This window comes from Macrosteles quadrilineatus, unplaced genomic scaffold (genome assembly GCF_028750875.1).
Source record: "Macrosteles quadrilineatus isolate MER2022 unplaced genomic scaffold, UCM_ALF_1.0 Scaffold_9__3_contigs__length_116548681, whole genome shotgun sequence".
Classification (NCBI taxonomy): domain Eukaryota; kingdom Metazoa; phylum Arthropoda; class Insecta; order Hemiptera; family Cicadellidae; genus Macrosteles; species Macrosteles quadrilineatus.
In genome coordinates, this window is record NW_026542602.1 from 105129357 (window position 1) to 105153868 (window position 24512).

A 24512-nucleotide genomic window follows, 5' to 3' on the forward strand; every position below is an offset into this window, starting at 1 on the left:
AAATCAAAAATAAGATTTTAAGTGTAGGCCAATTATAAGATTTTACTTGTAAGCTTATAACATTGACTATGAATCCTTAGTCAATGCTTATAAGTTACTGTACAATGTCAAGCTTTAAGCCGATGACAGCCTAATGATTTATTAATATTTTATCCTAATGCCTAGCCTACTTCTGGGCTATCTAGGCCAGCATAGGCCTACCAACCAATATAAGCCCTACCTTTTATAGGCCTAGCCTTTGATTGGTAAAGCGGTAAAGGTAAAGTAGGCTAACATCAGGCCTAGGCTTAAGTTTTTTACGATTCCTATACCGTATTGAATCTTTTAATGTGTATTTCTAATAAACATCGTATTATTGGCCAGCACCTACATTTTTGATTGCTTTATAACCTCTTTGGCTCTGTTCAACTCTTTTACATTTTTTTAGTTTTATAATATTTTTTTCTAATTTTTAAACTCTCATTTTGTCCGTATTACAAAACTGCAGCTGAAATAAAAATTGTGCCGTCTGGAGTCGAACTGCATCATGGGAATGGGTATTCGCGCTGTTGTTTTGTTGACTCTGTTTCAGTGCGGAATCTATGAACTCAAAAAAGGGCAGTATTTTGTTGTCCTTGAATCTAGCCACTCCTAATATTTGCAACCTTGAATTGTGAATGCAAATACAGTAGGGAAGTTTACCTTGAATCAAGGGTCCTTGCTATCTGGGAGAGTATGGAGAAATCACATGGTCTGGGTGGAGGGAAATTTTTCGCTATTTTACAAGTAGCTTAAATCTGGCAGCTTTGTTGTTTACATTCTGACACGTTGTTGTTTATTTATTATTTATATATTATTTTTTATTATATTTATTATTTATTTAGAATTTATTTGGTACGTTTAGGCTATGGCTGAGGCATAATAAAGAAGAAACTTTTAGCCTAATTCAACAAAAGTATTGCTTTTAAAAATATCGTCATATTTTATAGTTAAGATTGATTTTTTCATGAATACAAGCTATTTATGAATTTATTTTTTTTTTATTTGTTTAGGTGCAGTGGTAGAACATGCGATGGCTATGATAGATGTGTCGTTATACTATATCATACGTAAATTTAATGAACAAAATTTTATCCAACTGTGTCCTCCCCCTTGAGTATAACTAATAAGCATTTTATACCACCATGCCAACCCCATACGAATGACGGGTGCTTAACTAATAAATTATAACGCAACTGTAAAATAAAACAGAGTTAAACATAAACTACTATAAATATTCAAACGTAATCCGGAGGCTAACAACCATCATCATCTTGAAAATGAAATCTTACTAATATTATAAATCTGAAAGTATGTGAGTTTGTGTGTATGTTTGTGTGTTGCTCAATCACACATAAACTACTGCACGGATTGGGCTGAATTTTGGCATGATGATAGCTCACATTCCCTTTAACATTTAGGCATATTCTTATCTCAAAAATCCTTTCGGGCTCCGCCCCAGTGGGTCCGTAGTTCCCCATGTTAACCTTATAAGTATTCATATTTAAAGGGAATTAAAGAATTTAGTCAGCTGTTTCAACTTTACAAGTTGGTTCTATAATATGCAATAGCATTAAAAAGTTATAAGGTTTCCCAACGGGGTGCAGCACTATTATTATTTTGTTTGTGCATATATATGACAACAGGTGAAAACTGGGGTAAGACAGGGTGACGGTCTATCCCCTATTCTTTTTAACATTGCCTTGGAAGGAGCACTAAAAGAGATAAGGAAAACTGATTTTGGAGTGAAATTAGGAAGGTGAAATTAGGAAGGAATATATCAGTGCTCGCTTTTGCAGATGATGTGGTATTGATGGCAGAAAGCAAAGAAGACCTTAAAGACATGACCAAAATACTAATTAAGGAAACCAAAACAGTAGGACTTAAAATCAATGCAGAAAAGACAAAATTCATGCACTTCGGACGAAATCAAGACCATTCTAGAAGCCTATCTATTGAAGGTTACAATTTTGGAAAAGTAGACAATTTTAAATACCTTGGCACAATAATAAGAGCAATTAACACCGAACATTCTGAAATTCAAAGCCGAATAAATGCAGCCAATAGAAGTATGTTTGCCTTGATTAAACTATTATCATCAAAGCTGTTTTCTGTCAACACAAAACTAAACATTTACAAAACTGTGATTCGTCCAATTCCACTGAGCTATAATTCTAACTGGAGGTAGCACTGAATGTCAAAGATGCGTGTCGCCAGCCGCCATGTTTGCGTGAGGTGTGAGTTAAAATGAAGCCATGTTATTGGATGAAAAAACTCACTGCTATGCAAACCTAGTTATAGAAGCCATGTTATTGGATGAAAAAACCTGCTGCTATACCAACCTAACAAAATCAGCGACACGCTTTTGACAGACTTCTGCCATGGCAGTGCTACCTCCAGTTATAATTTTAGCTCAGTGTCCAATTCTGCTTTATGGTTCTGAAACATAGACTCTGGACAAAAGTACTGAAAAAAAAAAACTTGTCACCTTTGAAAATAAAGTACTAAGAAAGGGTTTTGGACCAACAAGAGAAAATGGTGAATGGAGGATCAAACATAACAGAGAAATTAGAGACCTGTATAAAGCACCAGATGCTGTGGCGGAAGCAAAAAGTCGACGAATAAGATGGCTCGGGCATGTGTCAAGGAGAGAAGATGATGCATTGATAAAGAAAGTTTAGAAAGAAAACCCTGTTGGAAGAAGACCTCCTGGGCGTCCCAAAATGAGGCGGAAAGATGAAGTGACCAAAGGTATGAGGAAGATAAGAATAATGGAGGAAATGAAATGAAATGAAATGAAATGAAATGAAATGAAATGAATGAAATGAATGAAATGAATGAAATGAATGAAATGAAAAATGTCTTTATTTAAGAGGCGAAGTTAGGACTAGCAAGTCCTCTCTACCACTTAACCTCTAAAAACATAAATAAACTATCCACTTTATAAGTAAAATTAAATAATCTAAGGTACCATATTATAAAAATGTTGAAATTAAATTAAATTAAATTAAATTAAATTTAAACCCAAAAGTCCATTCACACAAGCCGCCAACAACCCGCCACACCAGCGCCAGAGACTCATTCATGCCTGCTACTCAAAATCATAGATTTTATCTCCAAACTGGAGGAAGATGCTGAAGATCGGAAGAAATGGAGGCATTCAGTTGGCGAGGCCAAATACCAACTTGGGTATCGATGGCCATGGGAGTAAGAGTAAGTAAGTATATATGACAACAGCTAGCTAATTTGAACTAAGCAGCAACAAAAAGCTGTGATACACAATGAGAACTGTAAAAGTAGGATTGTTTACAGTTAGGTTTGAGTTTTTAATTTAATGAATAATTTGTGATATTGTGCGAGTGTTTGATCATTTATTTTTTTCTATTGTTTAGGTGCAATGGTAGAACATTATGGCAATGGTAGATGTGTTATACTATATCATACCGTAAATTTATGAACCAAATTTTATCAAACTGTGTCCTCCCCCCATTGCAAACGCAAAGCTTGAGAATAACTGCGATAAGCATTTTATACTTATGCCAACCCCGTACGAAGGACGGGTGCTCTGCTAGTTTAGCATAAAATAGTTTCTTACATATTATTATCCGACTCTTCGGGTTGGGTTTAGTGTTTTCGATTAATATGTTGGCTAGCATGATTTTGTATGATGATAAAAAATGTATTCCTAAGAATTTGTATTGTTTTGTTTAAAAATTCTCTTTTTAATGCGAAAGATAAAGCATTCGAACAAGCTGAATATAACTTTTAGGCTGGTCTTGCCATAAAAATCTGAATAATATTAGAATAGAATAAATTCTAAAATATTATGTAATTTAAAGAGTGCGCATAATCGAGCCTCCATCTTGTTCTTTTCAAGCCGGCATCCATCTTGTTCTTCCAACAGTGTGACGAACCACACAGGGAAGTATGGCAGCCAATAATTATTTTGGATTTACTCATGGAGGAACACAATATGCGTAAGTAAATTTAACATAATTTCCTTCTATAATGATATTTCTTTCAATTTAATGCTTCAATACTGGTCTAAGATTTTATTTTACAACAGTTACCGGTAATTTCCTTGGCCCTCCACGAAACCGGCGCGTGGCCATTATTCTTTCTCCTCTGACCAAATTCTGTAAAGCGTAACAGTACTGCCTTTTTACAGTGCAATCAAACCTACAGTACTTATCACTAATGCAAATTATTTAAATGTGCTACGTAATTTGTTTACTCTTATCAAAGTGATAGGCTAACTTAGTAAGCTTTACAATGCCGTGTTCCTTGCTGGTTTGAAGGAAGTTGGTCAACTAGGCCTAGGTTGGTCTTGTATGCACCATAATGGTCTTGTGCATTGAAACCAAACAGATCAAAGCGTTGTTGTGTTTATATAAACTTAAGCTACGAATGGGTTGTCTATAAGTTATTGAAATAACTTCTGGGTTTTTGGGGTTAAGGAGGTGTTATTTGGGTGTTGGGTCTACTCAATTGTTAGGCCTAAGTTAGTCTAGGTACCGGTTTAGTGAGTCGGTGGCTCAGTCGGTAGCGTCGCGGACTTAAGGCCCAAGGCAGCGATGTCGGGGGTTCGGATCCTGGTCACTGCCGATAACATTTTATCAAACAGTTCACGGTAATTGTGTCGACCTCCAGTCAACGCTCTAAAAATTATTTTTTTTTTAATCTGTCCGTTCTTTAGTGCTGATTCCAAAAATGATATTCATTTTTTGCGGAAATGTCCCGTTTTCCCGGAAAATTGGAAAAACGGGAAACATCTTTTTTGCCAAAAATCCATGTTGTCGGTACTCAAATTGTGCGGAATGTCCTCCTGAACAAGGATATGCAATTTTTATTACCATCGGACCACTAAGTAATATATCACCGGAAAAGCTGCCGCTGGCTAGGCTACTTATGTACTGCCGGATCCGGCGCTAGCATTGCGGGTGACTCTAAGCCATTGTAGAATATGGGCTTTATTTTGGGTTAGGATTGGTTAGGTTAGGCTAGGTTAAGTTAATTTTTGTTAGGTTAGGTTAAGTTTGGTTTGGTTAGGTTAGGTTAGATTAGGTTAAGTTTAGTTTATCAATAACATGAGTATTGTAAGTAAACGAACCTTAAATTGTGGAATGCGGGATTTATTTTAGGTTAGGATATTTTAGGTTATGTTAGGTTAGGTTAGTTTAGGTTAACCCTCCGAGTGTCCATAGTTTAGGCCTTAATGTCCACCTATTTTTGGCCCCTTTGCAAGGTTTTATTAAAACGGATCTGAGAAGCTTAAAACAATGTTAATTCTAATGTTCTATATACCATTTTGTTTGGAAAATCATGGGCTTCAATATTATATATAAAACATAAGGAACATTTAAAAAAAAAAAAAATTTTTAGGTAAAAAAAAAATATAATTTCGAAAATTTTCAAAAAAAAAATAAGTTCGCGCTCAATGAAATTGTATAAATTATAGGCCTATAAATATTTGAAAATAGCCACTTTGTTCTAAATTTAATGAGGATTACAAATATATAATCATATAGCGAGGTAAGTTATCAAATAAATAAGTTATGAGCGAAATACCCCCGCCGCAGCAAACCTGCCGTCTAAGCGAATTTCCATTTGTCCGAATTGATTTTCAATTGATCTATTTAAATAACATTATTAGGTTTAACGAGTACCTAGGTTTGCTGCTACAAGGAAACTAATAAAGTAGTGTGTTTTTAGTAAAATATTGATAGCTTACTATAAAATAAATAAATTTGCCAACTTTGATCAAAATATATCTATAAACAAGCAAACTACAACATTTTACAATACTCTCCATAAGAATAACATGGGAATTTTAAATTTACAATTTTTTTAGTTTTCTCCGTAACCAATAACCGTACAAAAACACTTTGATATACTGAATTGTTTGTTTTTTTGAGCTCATTAAGAAGGTTTAGAGAAAAATTGGGAAATTTTGTGTTTTGAGGGTAAAAAGTGAGAAAAACCCATGTTTACCCAATAAAACCCCCCATAAAACCCTGTTCCCATGGTCCGATCATGCTGGATCGCGAACTCATTCAAGTTTATCCCGCCTTACACCTTCAAACCAAATTTCATCAAAATCGGATAAAAATTACTCAAGTTATCGTGTTCACGGACACATATATATATAAATCTATATATATACCTATATATAGGCCTATATATATATATATACATATATAAAAATTTGAACGAATGGTGTTTTTGGCCTCTGGGGACATTAAAATGAAAAAGTAAATCGGTCCCGGGCCTAAGTCTTACCATGAGACCTACGGTAATAGCTACTTTCCTATAGGGAAATTCGCTAAAACGGATTTCAGTACATAGCGTTTAGCTAAGAATGCATAGCCTAACCATAGCTAGGAATCTGGCTGATAATTTACATCAATATCACTACCTACTTCTTCAGGATCATCAACCAGCACTTCAAAACCACTTAAATCTTCTTATAATGCACCACGTATATCACTACTTTTGATTTTTAACACTAAAACAATGATAAACGTAATAAAACACATCAGTCATCGGTCCGGGGGAACCTAGCTGTTTACAAATACACGCACGTCAGCTGTCTGCTACAATATTTTCGGAACTAAAATGAATAGCGCTTAGAGACAGACCTCTGGAGAAAGCTTAGAATATTACGGAAAGAACGATACCTAACTCGATCCAGTTCAATCCGATTCAGTCAGTCATAGAGCCTTCGCCGTAAACGATGTTTGTGCGTCTTAAAAGCGACGCGTGACCCTACACAAAGTGTGTTGTGCGTCGTTTTTATGACGCGTGACATTCGGAGGGTTAAGTTAGGTTAGGTTTTTTTGATTATGTTAGGTTAGTTTAAGATTGGTTAGGTTAGGTTAGTTTATCAATAACATGAGTTAACCTAAACTAACCTAACCAAACTCAACCTAACCTAAGCTAACCTAACCTTACCAAACCTAACCTTAAATAAAGCCTGCATTCCACAATTTTAGGTTCATTTACTTACAAAACTCATGTTATTGATAAACTAACCTAACTTAACCTAACCAAACTTAACCTAACCTAACCAAACTTAACCTAACCTAAACTAACTTAACCTAACCTAACCTAACCAAACTTATCTCAAATTTTGAATGCTAAGTTTAACTTTTGTTAAAAATAACCTTAAAGGTATTCAATACTTTTATGTAGACAGTGAAGAAGTAGCAAAAAATGAATTAGAACTTCGATTTTAATTCTACTAAACAAATACATCATTGATAGTGTATTATAATATAATATTATGCTTCCTACGCTATTACACATATAATGCTTATTTGAGTACTTTCCAATGTTTCATAACTTCAAAACCAGTTAAGTCCACAAAATAAAATTATTATCGTACAGGATAATACTCTTACTTAGTAGGCCTACTATATCTGAGCCAAATTTGAAATTTTTATTTTCATGCCCAACAGATAACTTAGGTCCCCCCTAAAAACGTTAAATCTGCATTTTCATCAATAAGCATTATTAAATATGTAGCTGGTTGTGTTACAGCTACACCGTTCCTAATAATTAGCCTATACTGAATGTTAATATATATCAAGTTATTGTAACATCTGACATTTGTCAATATAATAAACATATATATATATATATATGTAAACATACTGTTGAATATGTTAATGTCTCTCAAGATGAGTTGGCCGCCGAAAACCGGTCCCGGGCAGGGAGAACTCCCTGCCTGCGAATCGATAGTGGTACAAATTTCACGCACTACTGCGTTTCAAATCTGCTTTGATTATACGTACATTTTAATTATTCAATGCCAATTAGCAAATCTGTAACTTAACTTTTCATTTATATCTTTTTATGAGCTTTAATTCAAGCTTTCGTCGTAGTTTCTTACTTGTTCCGTACCTGAAATAAAATGCCTTTACAAAAACCACAACAGAATTTTTTTAATGGATGAAAAATTCTTAAACTTACAGATATCCATTATAAGTGTGTTCTAAAGGCTGTCAAAGTTTCATGGCGATTAGATCAGTAGTTTTTTTGTTATAAAATTTTAAAGTCGCCCGTTGTTAGAAAAGTGCCGAAAAACGTGTATTTTTTCATTCAACCCGCTGAAAAGATGAGTTGAAACTGCATTAAAAATTATTAACCTACACACTTAAAAGTAGAAATAAATTTGTAAAATTAAGATGTAACTTGTATTTTTATAAGTCTACTGGTTACGTTGCAATAAAAGCTCAAACTCGAGTATCTATACTTTTTGACCCGACAGTAATGCCCAAGCTAAGAATCAAACAGTTCGCTCAATAATAGTACCATATAATAATACAAGTGCACTATAGTCAGAGTGACTAAACCTCTAGTAGCTGGTCTCAATAAATACCAAGCTAAACAAGCAAAACTAGATGTCAATTGCACTACTATTAAATTATTGAGCTAGCCTACTTAGTAGCAGATAAATAAATATTAAATACGTTCCAATCACTAGATAAATATGTTATCTGATAGCTGGTACTACGCTATCCAAGCTACCAATATAACGTACGCTGGATTACTAAACAAGCTCTGTAAATTAAAATAATTAAATGGTTAATCAATAACAACCTTACTCCTACTAGTACTACTGCTACTATATCAACGCTATATTACTTAGCTGGGCTTCTGTTACTAGGCTAATAAAATTAGCCTACTAGCCTACTGGCCGCGTGCTTCCAACTACGCACGCCAAATCGTGCAGCCTAGGTTTGTCGGGCCTCAGAGTAATTAGTAATGTAACTAACTCTTGGTACAACGCAAAGTAATATCTACCACAGTCAATAACTTAAATTATTTGCGCTCTAGCGCCTGCCCAGAACCGTAGGGAATATACTTTAATATTATTCCTGATTAATAAATAAATCCTAACTACCAACAGGCTTTGACCAGCACGGTTGCAACTCTAACTCTCGCAATAAAATCAGAGATTAATATTATCAAACTAATAATAACGGTTGCAACTCTGACTCTCGCAATAAAATCAGAGATTAATATTATCAAACTAATAATATCAACTCCTTAAGCCGAAATGTAAAGAACGTCGTCCACTCACCACTAGTGGGTCTCAACACCCAACTTGATCACCGACACTCACTGTCACACCTCGTACACTCAGTACCACCAACGTACGCCAGCCGTCTCCAAAGGACACTGACACTCACTTCTTCACTCTTTGGGATCCACCACTAGAATGTCTCTGTCCTAGACTGTGCTGAAGTTCCAGGATATCCCAGGCTTATCCGAACTGATAAGCCGGGTCAAAGGGAGCTAGCTAGGTTCGACGCCGCCGCTTGCTTACCTCTACAATCGGTACGCGGCCAAATAGCGAAAATATACCCCCTCTAGGAAAAATAACTCGTTACAAGGTACCTATATAAAATGTCTATATAGACAACACAAATTGCACTGGTGCTGTATAGAACTAATAAACTACTCTGGAGTTAAAGTTGTTAGGCTATAAAATGTCTATATAGACAACAAAAATTGCACTGGTGCTGTATCGAACTAATAAACTACAATCTGGAGTTAAGTTGTTATAAAATTTCTATAGATAAGAAAAATTTTACTGGTGCTGTATCGAATTAATAAACTTGAGTTACGATTTTCAACATAAGGTAGGCTAATTACTATTTTACAAAATCTTTTTAATTATATTGTCAAGTTAATATCATCTAATACTATTCGTGCCTCTACTTAAAATCAGGATTATTATATGCTTAGCGGTAAAAGAATAACATAAAACATAAATGTAGCTAGATTACTCTAGCAGATTACTAGATTACTGAGCAAATAGGTATATAGCAATATAGACAATTTTACTTGTAAAAGTATTTTAACTAGGAACATTGAATCTTTTCTCCATTTAACACACAAGACATTTTTACAACTTGCGTTCTACATTGAGACAAGGGTTTTATAAATATTTGTTACCTATATTTTTTTTACTTAGGCGTGGGCCCGGTGCGGAAGGTTTCTAAGAGTGGTTTGAATATGTTAAAAATATCAACATATGCTTAGTATTAAATGAATAACTTAACATAAAACATAAATGTAGCAATAAAGACACTTTTTCTTGTAAAGTATTTTAACTAGGTACATTGAATCTTCCCTCCATTTAACACGTAACCCTTTTTTACTTTCTTCCCCTATACCATAGTTTGGGGGAGTTAAATAAAGGAGAAAGTATTGTTTTCGTCAACATTTTCGAGTTTGAGTTTTGAGTGGATATATTCGTTATGGGTCCCCCTAGGCCCAAAAAAGTGGTTTTCGAAGTGATGTCTGTGTGTCTGGATGTGTACAGAGCTAGGGACTACACCTGTGGTCCGATTTCGATGAAATTTGGTTTGTAGGTTCTAATCCATGGTATCTCCAGGCGTTTTTTTAATTTTTTGAAATTTTGATTTATAATGGGGATTTTCCCATAAATACCCATAAAAACCCGTAAAAATAGGATTTTCTAAAAAATGGCCCTAACGATTTTGATAAAAAATTAGTATGTTGTAGCCCTTTAAATACTGAACAAAATGGTATAAATCCCATCTCTGTAAAAATTACGGTTCAAAAGTTATTGTAAACTAGGCCTATGTTATTTTCCCATAAAAACCCCATAAAATAACGAAAAATAGGACTTTAGAAATAAAATTCCGTTTTGATTTTACATAGTATGTTATGGTCCTTACAATTTTGATACCTACCTACCTAGTTTTTTTCATTTTTTGACATTTTGATTTTTATGGGGATTTTCCCATAAAACCCCATAAAATAACGGAAAAATAGGATTTTCCCAAAAATGGCCTGAATGATTTTGATAAAAATTAAGTACCGGTATGTTATTATAGTCCTTTATATTCTGAACAAAATGGTACAAATCCCATTTCTGTAAAAATTACAGGTTAAAAGTTATATTGTAAATTATGTTATTTTCCCATAAAATAACAGAAAAATCGGATTTTCCCAAAAATGGCCAGAACAATTTTGATAAAAATTTAGTATGTTGTAGGCCTAGTCCTTAAAATTCTGAACAAAATTACAAATCCCATTTCGGTATATTTACTTTTACTGCTTACACATGATAAAGGTCGTTGACAAACTTATGGGAGAAAGTATGTGTCAGAATGCTGATACCGTTTATTACAACCTGGGTTCTACGTTGCGGCAAGGGTTTTATAAATATTTGTAAAAAGGCGTGGGCCCGGTGCGGTCTTGGTCTCTAAAAATGATTTGAATATATTAAAATTCATCAATACCCCCGCTGCAGCAAACCTGCCAACTAAGCAAATTTCCATTTGCCTGGATTGATTTTCAATTAATCTATTAAATTATCATTTACCTATCTATGTTTAACGAGTACCTAGGTTAGCTGCTACAGGGAAACTAATAAAGTGTGTTTTTTATTAAAATATCAATTAGCTTAGTATGAAATAGGCCGAAATAAATCCGCGAAGTTTGTTCAAAATATATTCATAAACAAGCCAACTACAACATTTTACAAAATCCATAAGAATAACATGGGAATTTTCAATTAACAGTTTTTTAAATTTTCTACGTAACCAATCACCGTACAAAAACACGATATACTAAATTATATTTGTTTTTTAAGCTCTTAATAAGGTCTGGAAAAAAATGGATAAATTTTGTGTTTTAAGGGTAAAAAAATGAGAAAAACCCATTTTTACTCCCTAAAACCCCCCGTTAAACCCCGTTCCCTTGGTCCTATTATGCTGGTTTGCAAACTCATTCAAGTTTATCCCGCCTTACACCTTCAAACCAAATTTTATCAAAATCGGACAAAAATTACTTAAGTTATTGTCCGGACGGACACATATAGGCACATATATAGACCTATATAGGTCTATATATATATAGACCTATACACCTAGAAATATACATATACCCCGCCGCAGCAAACCTGCAGACTTAGCGAATTTCCATTTGCCTGATTGGATTTAAACTAAAATGTCTCCTTAAAAATATCACACTTATTCCCTATTTAAACAGAATTAGTTTAGTGAGTACTTAGGTTTGCTGCAACAGGGAGGGTAAACATTTTTTTTAATGTAAAATGTTAAAAAGTACTGTGGTTTAGTACAAAATGTACTTTCCAAATTTGATCAAAATATGTTCATAAACAAGCAAACTACAACAGTTGACTTATTCTCCATAAGAATAACATGGGAATTTAAAATTACAATTTTTTTGAATTTTCTCCGTAACAGTTAGGCGCATTATAACGCTTCAATATACTAAATTATTTGTTTTTTTAAGCTCTACAAAATGGTTTAAAAAGAAATTGTGAAATTTTGTGTTTTTATGGTCAAAAATGGGAAAAACCTATTTTTACCCCATAAAACCCCCCATAAACACCCGTTCCCATAGTCCGATCATGCTGGTTCGCGAACTCATTCAAGTTTATCCCGCCTTACACCTTTAAACCAAATTTTATGAAAATCGGACAAAAATTACTCAAGTTATCGTGCGGATGGACACATATATATATATATATATATATATATATATATATATATATAGATATATAAAAATTTGAACGAATGGTGTTTTTGGCCTCTGGGGACATCAAAATGAAAAAGTAAATCGGTCCCGGGCTTAGGTCTTACCATGAGACCTACGGTAATAGCTACTTCCCTATAGGGAAATTCGCTAATATATATATTTATAAATAAAAATTTGATCAAATGGTGTTTTTGGCCTCTGGGGACATCAAAATGAAAAAGTAAATTGGTCCCGGGCCTAAGTCTTACCATGAGACCTATGGTAATAGCTACTTCCCTATAGGGAAATTCGCTAAAAGGAAGGTCAAGATTTGCTGTTTAGTTATCAATAACGTTGAAGGTAAACAGAATATTAGGTTTTATATGGTCTATGGACAATAGAACAAAAACACTTTGCATGTTAGGGCCTAAATACAGTATTTTTAAAACCGATCTCTCATAAGCTTTTAAGTCAAAGGTTAATATTATTGGTTAATATCAATGGCTACTTGCAATTGAAGATATATTTTAATAAAACCTATTTTTTTACCAGTGCTACAGCTACTGGTGCTCCTGCTTACCAACCTACTCAGACTGGTTACGCAGTAGCACCTACAGCTGCGGCTGCAGCCACCTACACTACACAGCGCGCAGCTCCTGCTTACGACACTGCGTATCCTACTGCTGCGACTCACACCACTCCTGGCACATATGCAGGTATCTTTGGATCCACATTGTTCAATATGTAAACATATCCTTGTCGAAATCGAGGTCCTCAGATAAACTCTTGCAGTTGACCATTAATTAAGGTAGCCTAAGGTAGTTAATTATATTCTATATAAAGCTAATTCTTAGTAGGCTAACAAATTTCTTGAAATTAATGTAATAATTAATATTTAATTCTATTAACTTAGAATTTATTGACGTCGCCAGTTTTATCCTGAAAATAATTAGGCTTACCAGTAGTCTACAGTATTAGCTTTTTGATGTTTTAGAACTGAGCCTAGCTATCCTTGATCATTGGGCTTAATAAGTAGTCCTGGATAAATAAACAGCTGATCTTAGTCAGTAACAAAGCTAGACAGTCACTCCATTCTACGTGGTGTCCAGCCGGGCGGTGTACGTGAATTTTGATTACCGGGGAAAAATCTGTGAATTGTACGAGAATTTTTAAAATAACCGGGAAATTTAAATATTTAAATATTGGCTGAAATATTGGTAAATCCAATCGATAAAGTCCAAATTAACAATGGGCGTATTGTACCCGAGTGTTAATGACTATATTTAATAAGTAAGCGTAGTGGTGTGTTCAGTACCAGCTGGGTCTACAGCGGCTCCTACTACTTATGATTACGCCTACCCTCGGTCTGCTTACGACGCCACCAAGACCTACTACCAGCAGCCTACTGCTGCGGCAGCAACATACTCCACCACTGACTATCAAGGTTGGTACACAACTCTTCAACTTAAATATACAACAGATTTGTTCCACCTAATAGGCTACTCTAAAATAGGCATACGTCTAAATGTCAATAAAAGCATTTAGGCTATATCTTACAAATGTTGACAAACTAATTATTTTGGATTCACATATGGAAATTGACATGCATTTTGCTTCATTATTCTTTATATTTTACTGCAAATGCTTCTCACTACTTGTGCTCTTAACACTAATTTGTATTAGCCCTCGTGTGGCCTTAAAACGGGTGTTGAGATGTTCCAAATTATCCTCTTTGTTTACCTTTCAATTTGTATGTAATTTGTTTATAAACCATGTGTTATCTATCTGAACACCTAGGTCTACTACTATAGTTCGGCCGCTTAGACGACCTCCTCTAGAATTGGTTAGCATTAGCACGTAGGTCATTTTCTAAGCGACCAAACTATAGTTAAATTAATATCTCTGAATCATATGTTTCCATGCAGTAAAATGGCAAAAGATTTCACATTTTGCAAATTTTCCATATTTCATATACACCTCAAACATTGTCATTTATTATTTATTATTTGTTATTTAATTTATTATAAGCTAAAATTTGTTATAACTGGAAGTTATTTTTACTAAAATTTAAGGCACATACCTTCACGCCCACAGTTCATAGATGTATGGTCAAACCCACTACATGTTTCGCCTATACATAGGCATTGTCAAGTGGTCCTTCAAGAACGTTTCGTCACAGACAATGGAAACCCAGACGTATCACTGCGCGATGCTTAGGGCCCCGTCACATCCTGCCTCTAGCGGAGAATCGAGGAAACACGCAGTCTCGCGCTCGCTTCGCCATTCCCGGCATGGTCGGCGGTCGCTGGCTTGCAATTAATTGCAGCACTAGCAGTTCAACTCAACGCCAAATTCTCGTCTATCATTCCTCCTCCACAACTCGCGCGGTCCACCGATACCGTACTCCCTACGACTACCCGTGCATCCATCTGCCTGCGGACAGCATTTATTTTTCATTGTGTGATTATTTTAATCACATTTGCGACGAAGCTTAGCAATAAATTAAACATGGTGTTCAAAAAAGGTGGGGGACATATTTTACCCCCATATTTTAGTATGGGGATAAAATATGTAGTCCCCATACTAAAATATGGGGGTAAAATATGTAGTAGGGGACATATTTTAGTACGTTGCAGAATTGACTGGCAAATAAGTAATCCAAATTAATGTTATCATTGCTTATACTGGCTTGATGATAAATCACGATCAGCTGTATTGAAGTAAACAAAAATCAGCAGTAAATGGATTCTAATGCTTTTCTTATGGAGAACATTTTACGTTATATCTCGTTTTATGGTAACTTTATGGGAATTCTGCTATTTTTCCCGAGTCCCTGGGGTCAAGACCTTTAATTTAAGACATCTCCCACTTTTCTGCGACCTACCAGACGTCCACAATTTTCTGGTAAAAATTGTGTCTTACAGAATTATATATAAGGATTTTAATTAGTATTATTTTAATTATCCTGTAGCATTTTTAATTATCTATCAAACGATACCAAGTTCAAATAGATCAAATAAAAAATAGCTGTATATTATAATTTTTAGTTGTAAAAGGGGCAAACCTGACTATCTTCTACCTTATTCTACCCCATTTCAGCAATACATTTTTTTAGCAATAAATTTTATTCAGTGTGTAGTACTGTAATAGAGCGGAGCGAAGCGAAGCTCGTTGGGATCGGCTTCAATACAAACTTACCATAGACACAAAACAAAAACAGAAATCACTCAAAATGGCTTAACTTATTTTAGCCAAACTTTCCATGATGCTTTGTTTCCACAACTAGGAATTCGGAAGATTTAAGACCAAACAATTTAAATTGTTGATAATCTATATAAATACAATTACAGTTTTGTCTGTACATTGTGTAGAATCATGCAGTGTTTGGTTAATTTTACGTTTCATAGCCTAAGAAAGCCGAAACGAGTCTTCTCAATTTCTGTCTGTTTGTTTGTCTGTCATTGTGTCATTCTGTATGGACTCAAAATGTTAGTTTTTACTATGAAAAAGATAAAACATAAAGTGAAAGATTTTTTTTTAGCAAACCATCATGAATTTTTAAAACTTTACGTTGTTAACGTATCAATTTTTTGTGGCCTTTGTATTTATTTACTTATTTATATATTTGCCAACGGATTCACACGAATTTTACCGTTGGATTACAAGTTGTGAATTGCTCAATATGACTAAATAGCCTATAAATAAAACGAATATCAAAAGTAACAATAATAAGAATACAGTACATGCAAATACTTGGACAAAGAAAGAACTAAGAGTAACGAGAAGTAAATACACAAGTTGGTTGAATAACAATAATAATGAAAATATGTATACAATAAATGTCACATTGACCAATCTAGGAAATAATAAATAATAAAGATAACAACAACCATGATGAATAATTTCGTGAAAACAAAAATAATATGGCAATGATAAATATTTGAAGTGAATAATTATTGTACATGATTACCCATCTAAATCTTCTTTTGTACTTCGTTTCATAATTTATGCCGTAATTTCAACAACATTTCGAGCCATTTTCGGACTAAGCAAAGCAAATATAAATTGTCATTCCATACGGCATTTTCACTGCAGGATAAGTAGGCCTAAATACGATTATCATAAAATTTGACGACACTATCAAACATTTCAAATAATTATTTTGTAAATACTTTGCTTTGGTTGGTTAAAACGTAGCAAATCCCCTAATTCAATTCTGTGTTTGTGTGTGTGTATGTCTGTTGGTAACGCATTAATGTCCTTATATCTCAGTGTTTCGTGGAAAAGACAAGAGCATTATTGGAAATTACACGACATTTTGGCTGTAAAATGTGGTACAAAGAGAAAATACTATTTAAGCAGCTACTGTCATGACAGAAATATCATATTCCTTTTAAACTAGATCACATAATCCTAGATACGTTGATTAACAATATGTAAACGTCAATATATACTTAACAGCCAATCAACAATTTTTTTGCTGTTTGGAAATGTCCCATCGCCATGTAATCTTTGCATTATTTGTTGACAATGAAGCCGCAAGACCAAATGAACTAGGAGGCCCCTAACAGTTCAAGAATAAAAGCCAACTTCACTTCTAGTATTCCACTACGCCTAACATTCCGTAGAGAGATTATATTGACAACGTTATGTTATTGATAAGGCTGAGACAACTAACCATCGATATATAACTACTTATATAGTTATATATCGATGCAACTAACTGACATCCAAGGAATTCCAGCTTTAACAGTAACCCCACAATCAATTTCTCAAAACTATGCTAGAGGGTTAATTCATTGGCTCAGAAGTACGATATGAACTGACGCGACGTGACGAAGGAAAAATAAAACTTACACTGTAACGGATATACCTCCCTTTGAAGTTAGAATATGTCTTCCCAAAAGATATTTTCTTTTGAAATAAAATTATATTACACTGATGAAATAACGGAAGTGTTTAGCTACAAAAGATCCACCAATACTATTTTAATACTATTTAAAGGTTCTTCCAAAGGAAGAGATACCAGGTAACATACTAATAATAACTTCGATGACGGTATGGGGAATATTTTATTCATTGAATGATCAACCAAATTTGGCCAAAACTAACACAATTAATATCATTATTGTTTTTACACGTATTACTCTTTAAACAATGCTAAATGCTCAAAATATGTATATTTCACCCAATTTATCACAGTTAGATGAATTAACGTAAGCATTGAAAGTAACCGTCGATTTCGACGGGTTTCACCTAGTAACATATATTTTTCCACACCTCAAAATTTTCTGAGCCCTTTAATTGTTTAAAAACACTTGCAACACTGTCTACATTCTGGCACACTACGTGGGTGTCAACTTTTGATTATAAACAATATTACAACATAAAATAATAAAAAAATAACATTATTTTATATGGGTACAAATAACAGTTACCAAGTGCGGTGTTAGTATGAAACAGGTACCTGCCCTGTTCAACTAAATATCATCATTTCTCAGCTGTTTGTAATGGGATCGTTTAAAACTTGGTGGCGTTTGATAGGGTATTTTAAATGCTAATTAAAAGTGTCCATGGCTTTTTTCATAAAATCAGCAATTTTTTTTGTAATTAAAGATATAAAGTTTAAAATACCCGTATTTTGAAACAGAAACATATTTTCAATGACTATTTTTTCTTAAAAACATGACAACGTATTAAAACTGTATACCAAGTTTCATAAACATATCTTAAATATCTTCAAGAAGAACTGGTAATATTGGAATTAATATAAATTTGAAATAAAAACTTCACCAATAAATTCAGAAATATTGGTGAAGTTTTTATTTCAAATTTATATCTTAAATAGTTTTCGATCCCCCACCCCTACCCTGTTAAAGGGGTTAAAAAATATTGTTGATGTAAAAAAATTGTGGAACCTATGTCAACAATTAAATCGACAAACAGAATATTTCTATCATTTCGGTTTTACAAATACAGATTTGTTTTTATATTTTTGAAATTGGTGCTTTTTCACATACATTAAATCGCATTTTGAAATATTTTGTCATTTTGGCTAGGGGTGAGATATCCACCAAGGATTGTGTCATTATGTTTCTTTTGATAAATCCTTCAAAATGAGGGGTCACTCAATAGGGGTTGTTATTTGAAAACAATAAGTCACCCCACACCCACCTACCATGTTAGGGGGGTTAACAATATTTTTGATGTAAAAAAAAAACGGAATCTTTATTAACATTCAATGCCACAAACATAATATTTTAATCTATTTCGGTTTAAAAAATACAGATCTATTTCAAGACTTTATTTACACACTTTATATGAATTTGAACTGTTGGTGATTTTTGACTCTAGGGACCTCAAAACGAAAAATAAATCGGTCCCAGGTCCAGGTCTTACGATAAGTACTACAGTAATAGCTTATTCTATGTGTGGGAAATTCGCTATAACACAGCAATTTTGAAACAGGATCATATTTTTTAATGATTATTTTTCCTTAAATACATTATGACGTATTAAAACTGTATACCAAGTTTCATAAAGATATCTTAAATAGTTTTCGAGAAATATCTCATTAAAAGCGCGTTCATTCAAATTTAAATAGAATCCCACGGCGCCACTCGAGGAGGAAACGCTTCGCGTCTTCCGCTACAGTGGCGCGGCAATACAGCCGCATCATGAAACAGCGCCTAGCGCAGATGCAGCTGACCGTCTGCATTAAAGTATTATATTGTCTGTGGTTTCGTCCATTGTAGACTCGTCAAAAAACATTTAAATAAATACACAAAACACGATACGAAACATTTAACACTTAGTAGGCCTACTATTTACCGGTCGCAGTACGGAGGCAGACTGGCTTGAATTATGTAACCCCGACCCCTTCTCCGTTATCAGTCGTACTGCAAAGGTCAAACTGTTCCTGTCTATTGTTGTGAGCTATTATGGCGTTAAAAATTGAATGAGATTTGAAGTTGAGCTGGTCATTTAAAATATGGTTTTTATTGTGGATGTCTTGGAAACTTTTATAGATTTCAAATTGTTCTAGAGAGTCTAATTTGTTACCTTTGTTACAAATGTGAAGGATTTCCAGGCTATTGTCAATTACATCTACGGTGTGATTGTTATCCAATAAATGTTGGGCAAAAGTGGATTTTTGTTTGTCTGCTCTGGGGTCGGGGCGATGTTCTTTGTGCCGTTGGGTGAAGGTCCTACCAGTTTGTCCAATATAAAAATCAGGACAATCCATGCATTTTAGTTTGTAGACCCCAGACTTTTCAAGCTTATTTTCATCAGTAATTTTATTTGACAGAGATTTTACAGTCTTATTTGTGGTCCTGAAGTTTAATTGAAGCCCATGTTTCTTTAAAACTTTGTTGAGCCCATTGTGAGCTATGTGGCTGTATTCTATACAAATGTATTTCTTCTCGGGTTCATCTGATAGGGGTTTATTTGGTTTGTTCTTGAATTTTGTTACTATTTTATCTACGATGTTTGGTTTGTATCCATTGGAGATAGCAATATTTTTAATTATGTTCAGTTCTTTGTTGTAATTGTCAGGTGAAAGCGGAAATTTGAGTAGCCTGTAAACTAGGCTATTGTAGGCGGCAAGTTTTTGAGAAATAGGATGGTATGACGTGGCGTGTATTGTTTGGTTTGAAGTCGTGGGTTTTCTATAAATACTGAAGTTTAGTTTATTATTATCCTTCTCAATAGTCATATCTAGAAAATTGATCTTATTATTGACTTCTGTTTCTATCGTAAACTGTAGTTTGGGTGCGATGTTGTTTAGGTAGTTTAGTAATAAGTTCAGTTGTCGAGTATTGCCATTAAACAACATAATGGTGTCATCAACATAACGGTTGTAAAGGGTGATCCTGTTTCTGTATTTATTTAAATTAACATATATTATTTTATTAGACTCAAAATTTAAACTTTCATCTTTGAAAAAGTGTCTAATTGCACATTAATTTGTGATGAACATTAGGCCTATGTCTATCAAAAATCACGTAAGTCTGCTTTGAGCCGGCACGATACCCCTAGTACCCTGAGATATAGAGAGTTTCATCGTACAATTTATAATAGCCTATAATTTAGTTGGAGCATTTCTCAAATATGTTGTAAAGCAAGAAATTAATGGAAAACATGGAGACATATCAGAATTAAAAGATACTTTATTGATTCAAACCCTACTAAGTTAACCCTACTTGTAAATTTTGATTAATACATGGTATGTGTTTATTATTGTAAATCCTAAACAATCCATTTATCCATTTATTTATATACCACATATAAATGAATTTTGCAGTGTGTATCCTTTTCTTTTATGTAGGCATAATAAATTTGTAAAATTACATATGCAGTTGTTCAGGTTTAAATGTTTTTGTTTCCTATATATTTTATTGTGATGTATAGGTACTTTTTGCAATCGGAATCTTATAAACTAAAATAATGATAATGCCTTTGCTAAGTACCCTCATTGTTTGTTACTAAATTTTTACAGGACCTCCTAAATAATTAGGTCTAGGCCTGGTCTGGCCTAAAATAGGTAACACCTTGGTCTTAACTGTGTTTCTTTCTTGACACAATCCTGTGTTAGGGGTAAATGTCTTAGTATAGCTCGTGCGTTTCCTGGTGAAGCCTGGGGGATAGGTGGTTAGAGTGGCTGTGAACCGGTTTTGTATGAGCTTTAACCCTACCCCCAGGCTTCACCAGGAAACGCACGAGCTTTAATGTGTGGTACTGTAATTGTATTGAAATTTTAAATAATGGTTTTAAATACACTTCTGAGAAGAAAACAGCAAAAATACTGGTACCGTACCGTACCAATATTTTGCTGAGAACAGAGGTACAAAATATTGTACCGTATCGAACCGTACTGACCTTAAATTTTCTGTACCGCATACCCCTACTATAAATATTTTAACACTTGACTTCCTTCCCCAATGGGTTAAACTAAAAATGTTTTAATGACTTGCTGATTTTGATAGCAAAGTTTATTAATCAAACGTTGAAACTGAGCTGTCAGCCAAACAGATGTTTACAATACGTTTAGTCAAGTGTTATATTTGATGTTGTCTTTGCTGAACTGAATGATGATTTTTAACTTAATACATTTATACTTCAAACTTTTAGTTTTGATTTATAATGTACCAGCAAGCTAAGCTAGTGGTGTGAGCTAAATTTCTTTGATTTATTATGAGTTAAGAATTCTTTGATAAGGTTTGTGTAGCAATTATGTTTTCTTAATCAGTTTAATATTGTTACATTAGTCTGATAAAAGACAATAAGATTATTTAATCATATTATCAATTGAATTAATTTTAAAATGTGTGTCTTTGAAGGCTACATGGACTATTAAAAATTTGAAACATTTTTAAAGATAAAAAACATTGAAAAAAATCATTTTAAACAATGAATTGACAATTATTTTATCATACATTTATTTTAATTTGATATTGACTTATTGTAATAAAATTCAACAAGTGTAGCTAACAACAAACAATTGCTTTTATAGTATTAGTTAGTATTAAAAGATTGTTTATAGCAAGTTTTTATATCCTCATCCATCATAACTTTCCCATTCGAGCTACAATAGAAATGCAATGGTATTAACTGATGGTTTCCTTTTACTTTCTCCCCCTATACATAGAGAAAGTAATGTTTTTGTCAACATTTTTGAGTCTGAGTGTTGAGTGGATGTATCCATTTTGGGTCCCCCTGAACCCAGAAAAGTGGTTTTCAAAGTGATGTCTGTGTGTGTGTGAATGTGTACAGAGCTACAGACCACACCTGAGGTCCGACTTTGATGAAACTTGGTATGTACCGGTAGTAGTAATCTCCAGGTATTTTGAGTTTTTTTTAAATTTGGATTTTTAATGGGGATTTTGCCATAATACCCACAAATTAACGGAAAAATTGGATTTTCTCAAAAATGGCCTGAACAATTTTCATAAAAATTTAGTACCTATGTTATAGTCCTTTAAATTCTGAACAAAATGGTACAAATCCCATTTCCGTAAAAATTACGTTTAAAAAGTTATTGTAACTTCCGTTATTTTCCCATAAAAACTACAAAATAAAACAAAAATTTGATTTTTGGAAAAAAGCTGGTATTGATCAAAATTAATGTGTTATGGTCCTTATAATAAAAAAAAAATAGTACAACCCCCCATTGCTGCAACGATTACGGTTCAAAAGTTATTACTACCATTGTGATTTTTAACTATAAAATATCATATTTACTCCCACCGCTTACCCATGGTAAAGGTTGTTGACAAGCTTATGGGAGAAAGTTTGTGTCAGAATGCTGATACTGTTTAGCCTATTTAAAAACAAATCAACTGACCATCACCTATGACTACTGATATGTGTGGTAATTTAAAGACAGCAAGTATTGTTGCGGTAGTCACGTCAATGCCAGTGATGACAGTAGTGCAGAGAGCGGAAAGTGAACCAGCTTCATCTGGCTTATCAGACAAATTCCATTGATTTGCTGTGGTTTTAACGAATTAACAAGAACGTTTTAACGAATTAACAAGACATTGTACATTGCAAATTCAACTCGTAGTGTTTGAAGTTCAAAGAAATTTTGTTACTGTAGGCTATGAGTGTTGACTGTAAATTGTGGTCCCAAACAAGCTAATATCAAGACAGAGTATATGCTAGTTAAAATCTGGCACTAGAAAATTGTTGTATATTTCCCAGTTAACATCTACTACAACTATACTAAGCGAGTTAGAGATAGAGACCAACTTAAAAAATAGTGGGGGAAGTAACAGAGAACTGAACCAACTTTTTCTGTTTTACTTGAAGCTCATTGGAGACCTTAATCTAGCTAATAATAGGTAGGCTAATACTGAGAATTTGTTATACCAAATGGTAACTGTTCAAAACTCCCTCATTTTTTAAAAGAGAACCACAAGATTTATCTGTTACTTAATTTTAATCCAAGCTTCTTCACTTGTCAACCCCGCTTGTGATTGGCTTGTTGGTTGTAGATTTTTAACGTATGATCAGTGATTGGTGTTACAGCGGCCGGGCCTAAACCTGCGTACAGCGCGACGTACACAACACAGACGACTCGTCCTGTCACGCAAGCCACACCTGTCAAGATACTCGGAACTACGTCCTACAGTACTACCTACCCGTCCCAACAAACTCAGGCTAGCAACCATTATAACAATGTTATTAAAGTTGTGAGTATAGTGCTTTCTTTGTCCGCCGTCTTTGAACAGGTTGTAGGTTGACTGGTGGCAGTGCTGTGTGCTTGCATGTGTGCATTGCCTTGCTGCCCACAAACTGTTTAAAGACAATCCCACCATGCTAAAGATTTTAAAGGAGTTCATGTAGCGTTGATTTAGGCCCCTATTATACTCTGCTGCACGCGTTCGACGGCCCTGTAAGTGTATTGAGTTAAATGGGTGCTTTTATACTCTGCGGCGGCCGCCGCATGATGCTGCGTTTGGCTAGATGCACCACAACGCACCTAGGAGTCGCAGAAACGTGCAGCTTCTAGGTGCATCGCGTTATATTGGAGCTTTTATACTTTGCGGCACGCCGCAGCGGCGCTGTCAAGTGCTGCCAACTGATCAAAACAAACTCAGTTCAACACGGTACTGCCTTGCCTCTCCCCATTTCACTTTCTGTTGCCACTAGTTAGATAGAGAGATCGAGAGAGAAAAATTCTTTATTTACAACAAATTATTTTACAGCACTAGTGATGTGACGAGTTGAGTACTTTCCCGACTCTAATCAATTCGACTCGATACCGCAACTACTTGAGTCAGCACTCAAGTACTGGACTCGATTCTTACCTGTATAGCACCGAAGCTCTGTTGACTCGTAGCTGCGAATCCTGGAAATGAATCTTGTCTTGACTCGAGTCCATTTACTCGAGTCAGAAGTCAGATAGACTTGGTTTGGAATCGATGTATACTCTGTCTGTATGTGTAGATTTAAGATGAGAGCGAGAT

The 24512-nt window shown here is 34.3% G+C and overlaps 1 protein-coding gene across 6 annotated transcripts in view; it reads left to right on the forward strand.

Moving 5' to 3' along the window:
- Positions 1-3857: 3857 nt before the first annotated feature.
- Positions 3858-24512, forward strand: part of LOC129002077 (zinc finger RNA-binding protein-like) — an 85268-nt gene continuing 64613 nt past the window's right edge. For 3 of the 6 annotated variants that reach the window (XM_054429603.1, XM_054429606.1, XM_054429608.1), the window contains exons 1-4: positions 3858-3995; positions 13093-13256; positions 13841-13984; positions 23557-23735. In XM_054429603.1, coding sequence (XP_054285578.1) covers positions 3946-3995; positions 13093-13256; positions 13841-13984; positions 23557-23735 — 537 coding nt within the window. In that variant the 5' untranslated portion in view covers positions 3858-3945. The remainder of the gene's footprint in view (positions 3996-13092; positions 13257-13840; positions 13985-23556; positions 23736-24512) is intronic. The other 3 variants (XM_054429607.1, XM_054429605.1, XM_054429604.1) reach the window with 3 other exon arrangements.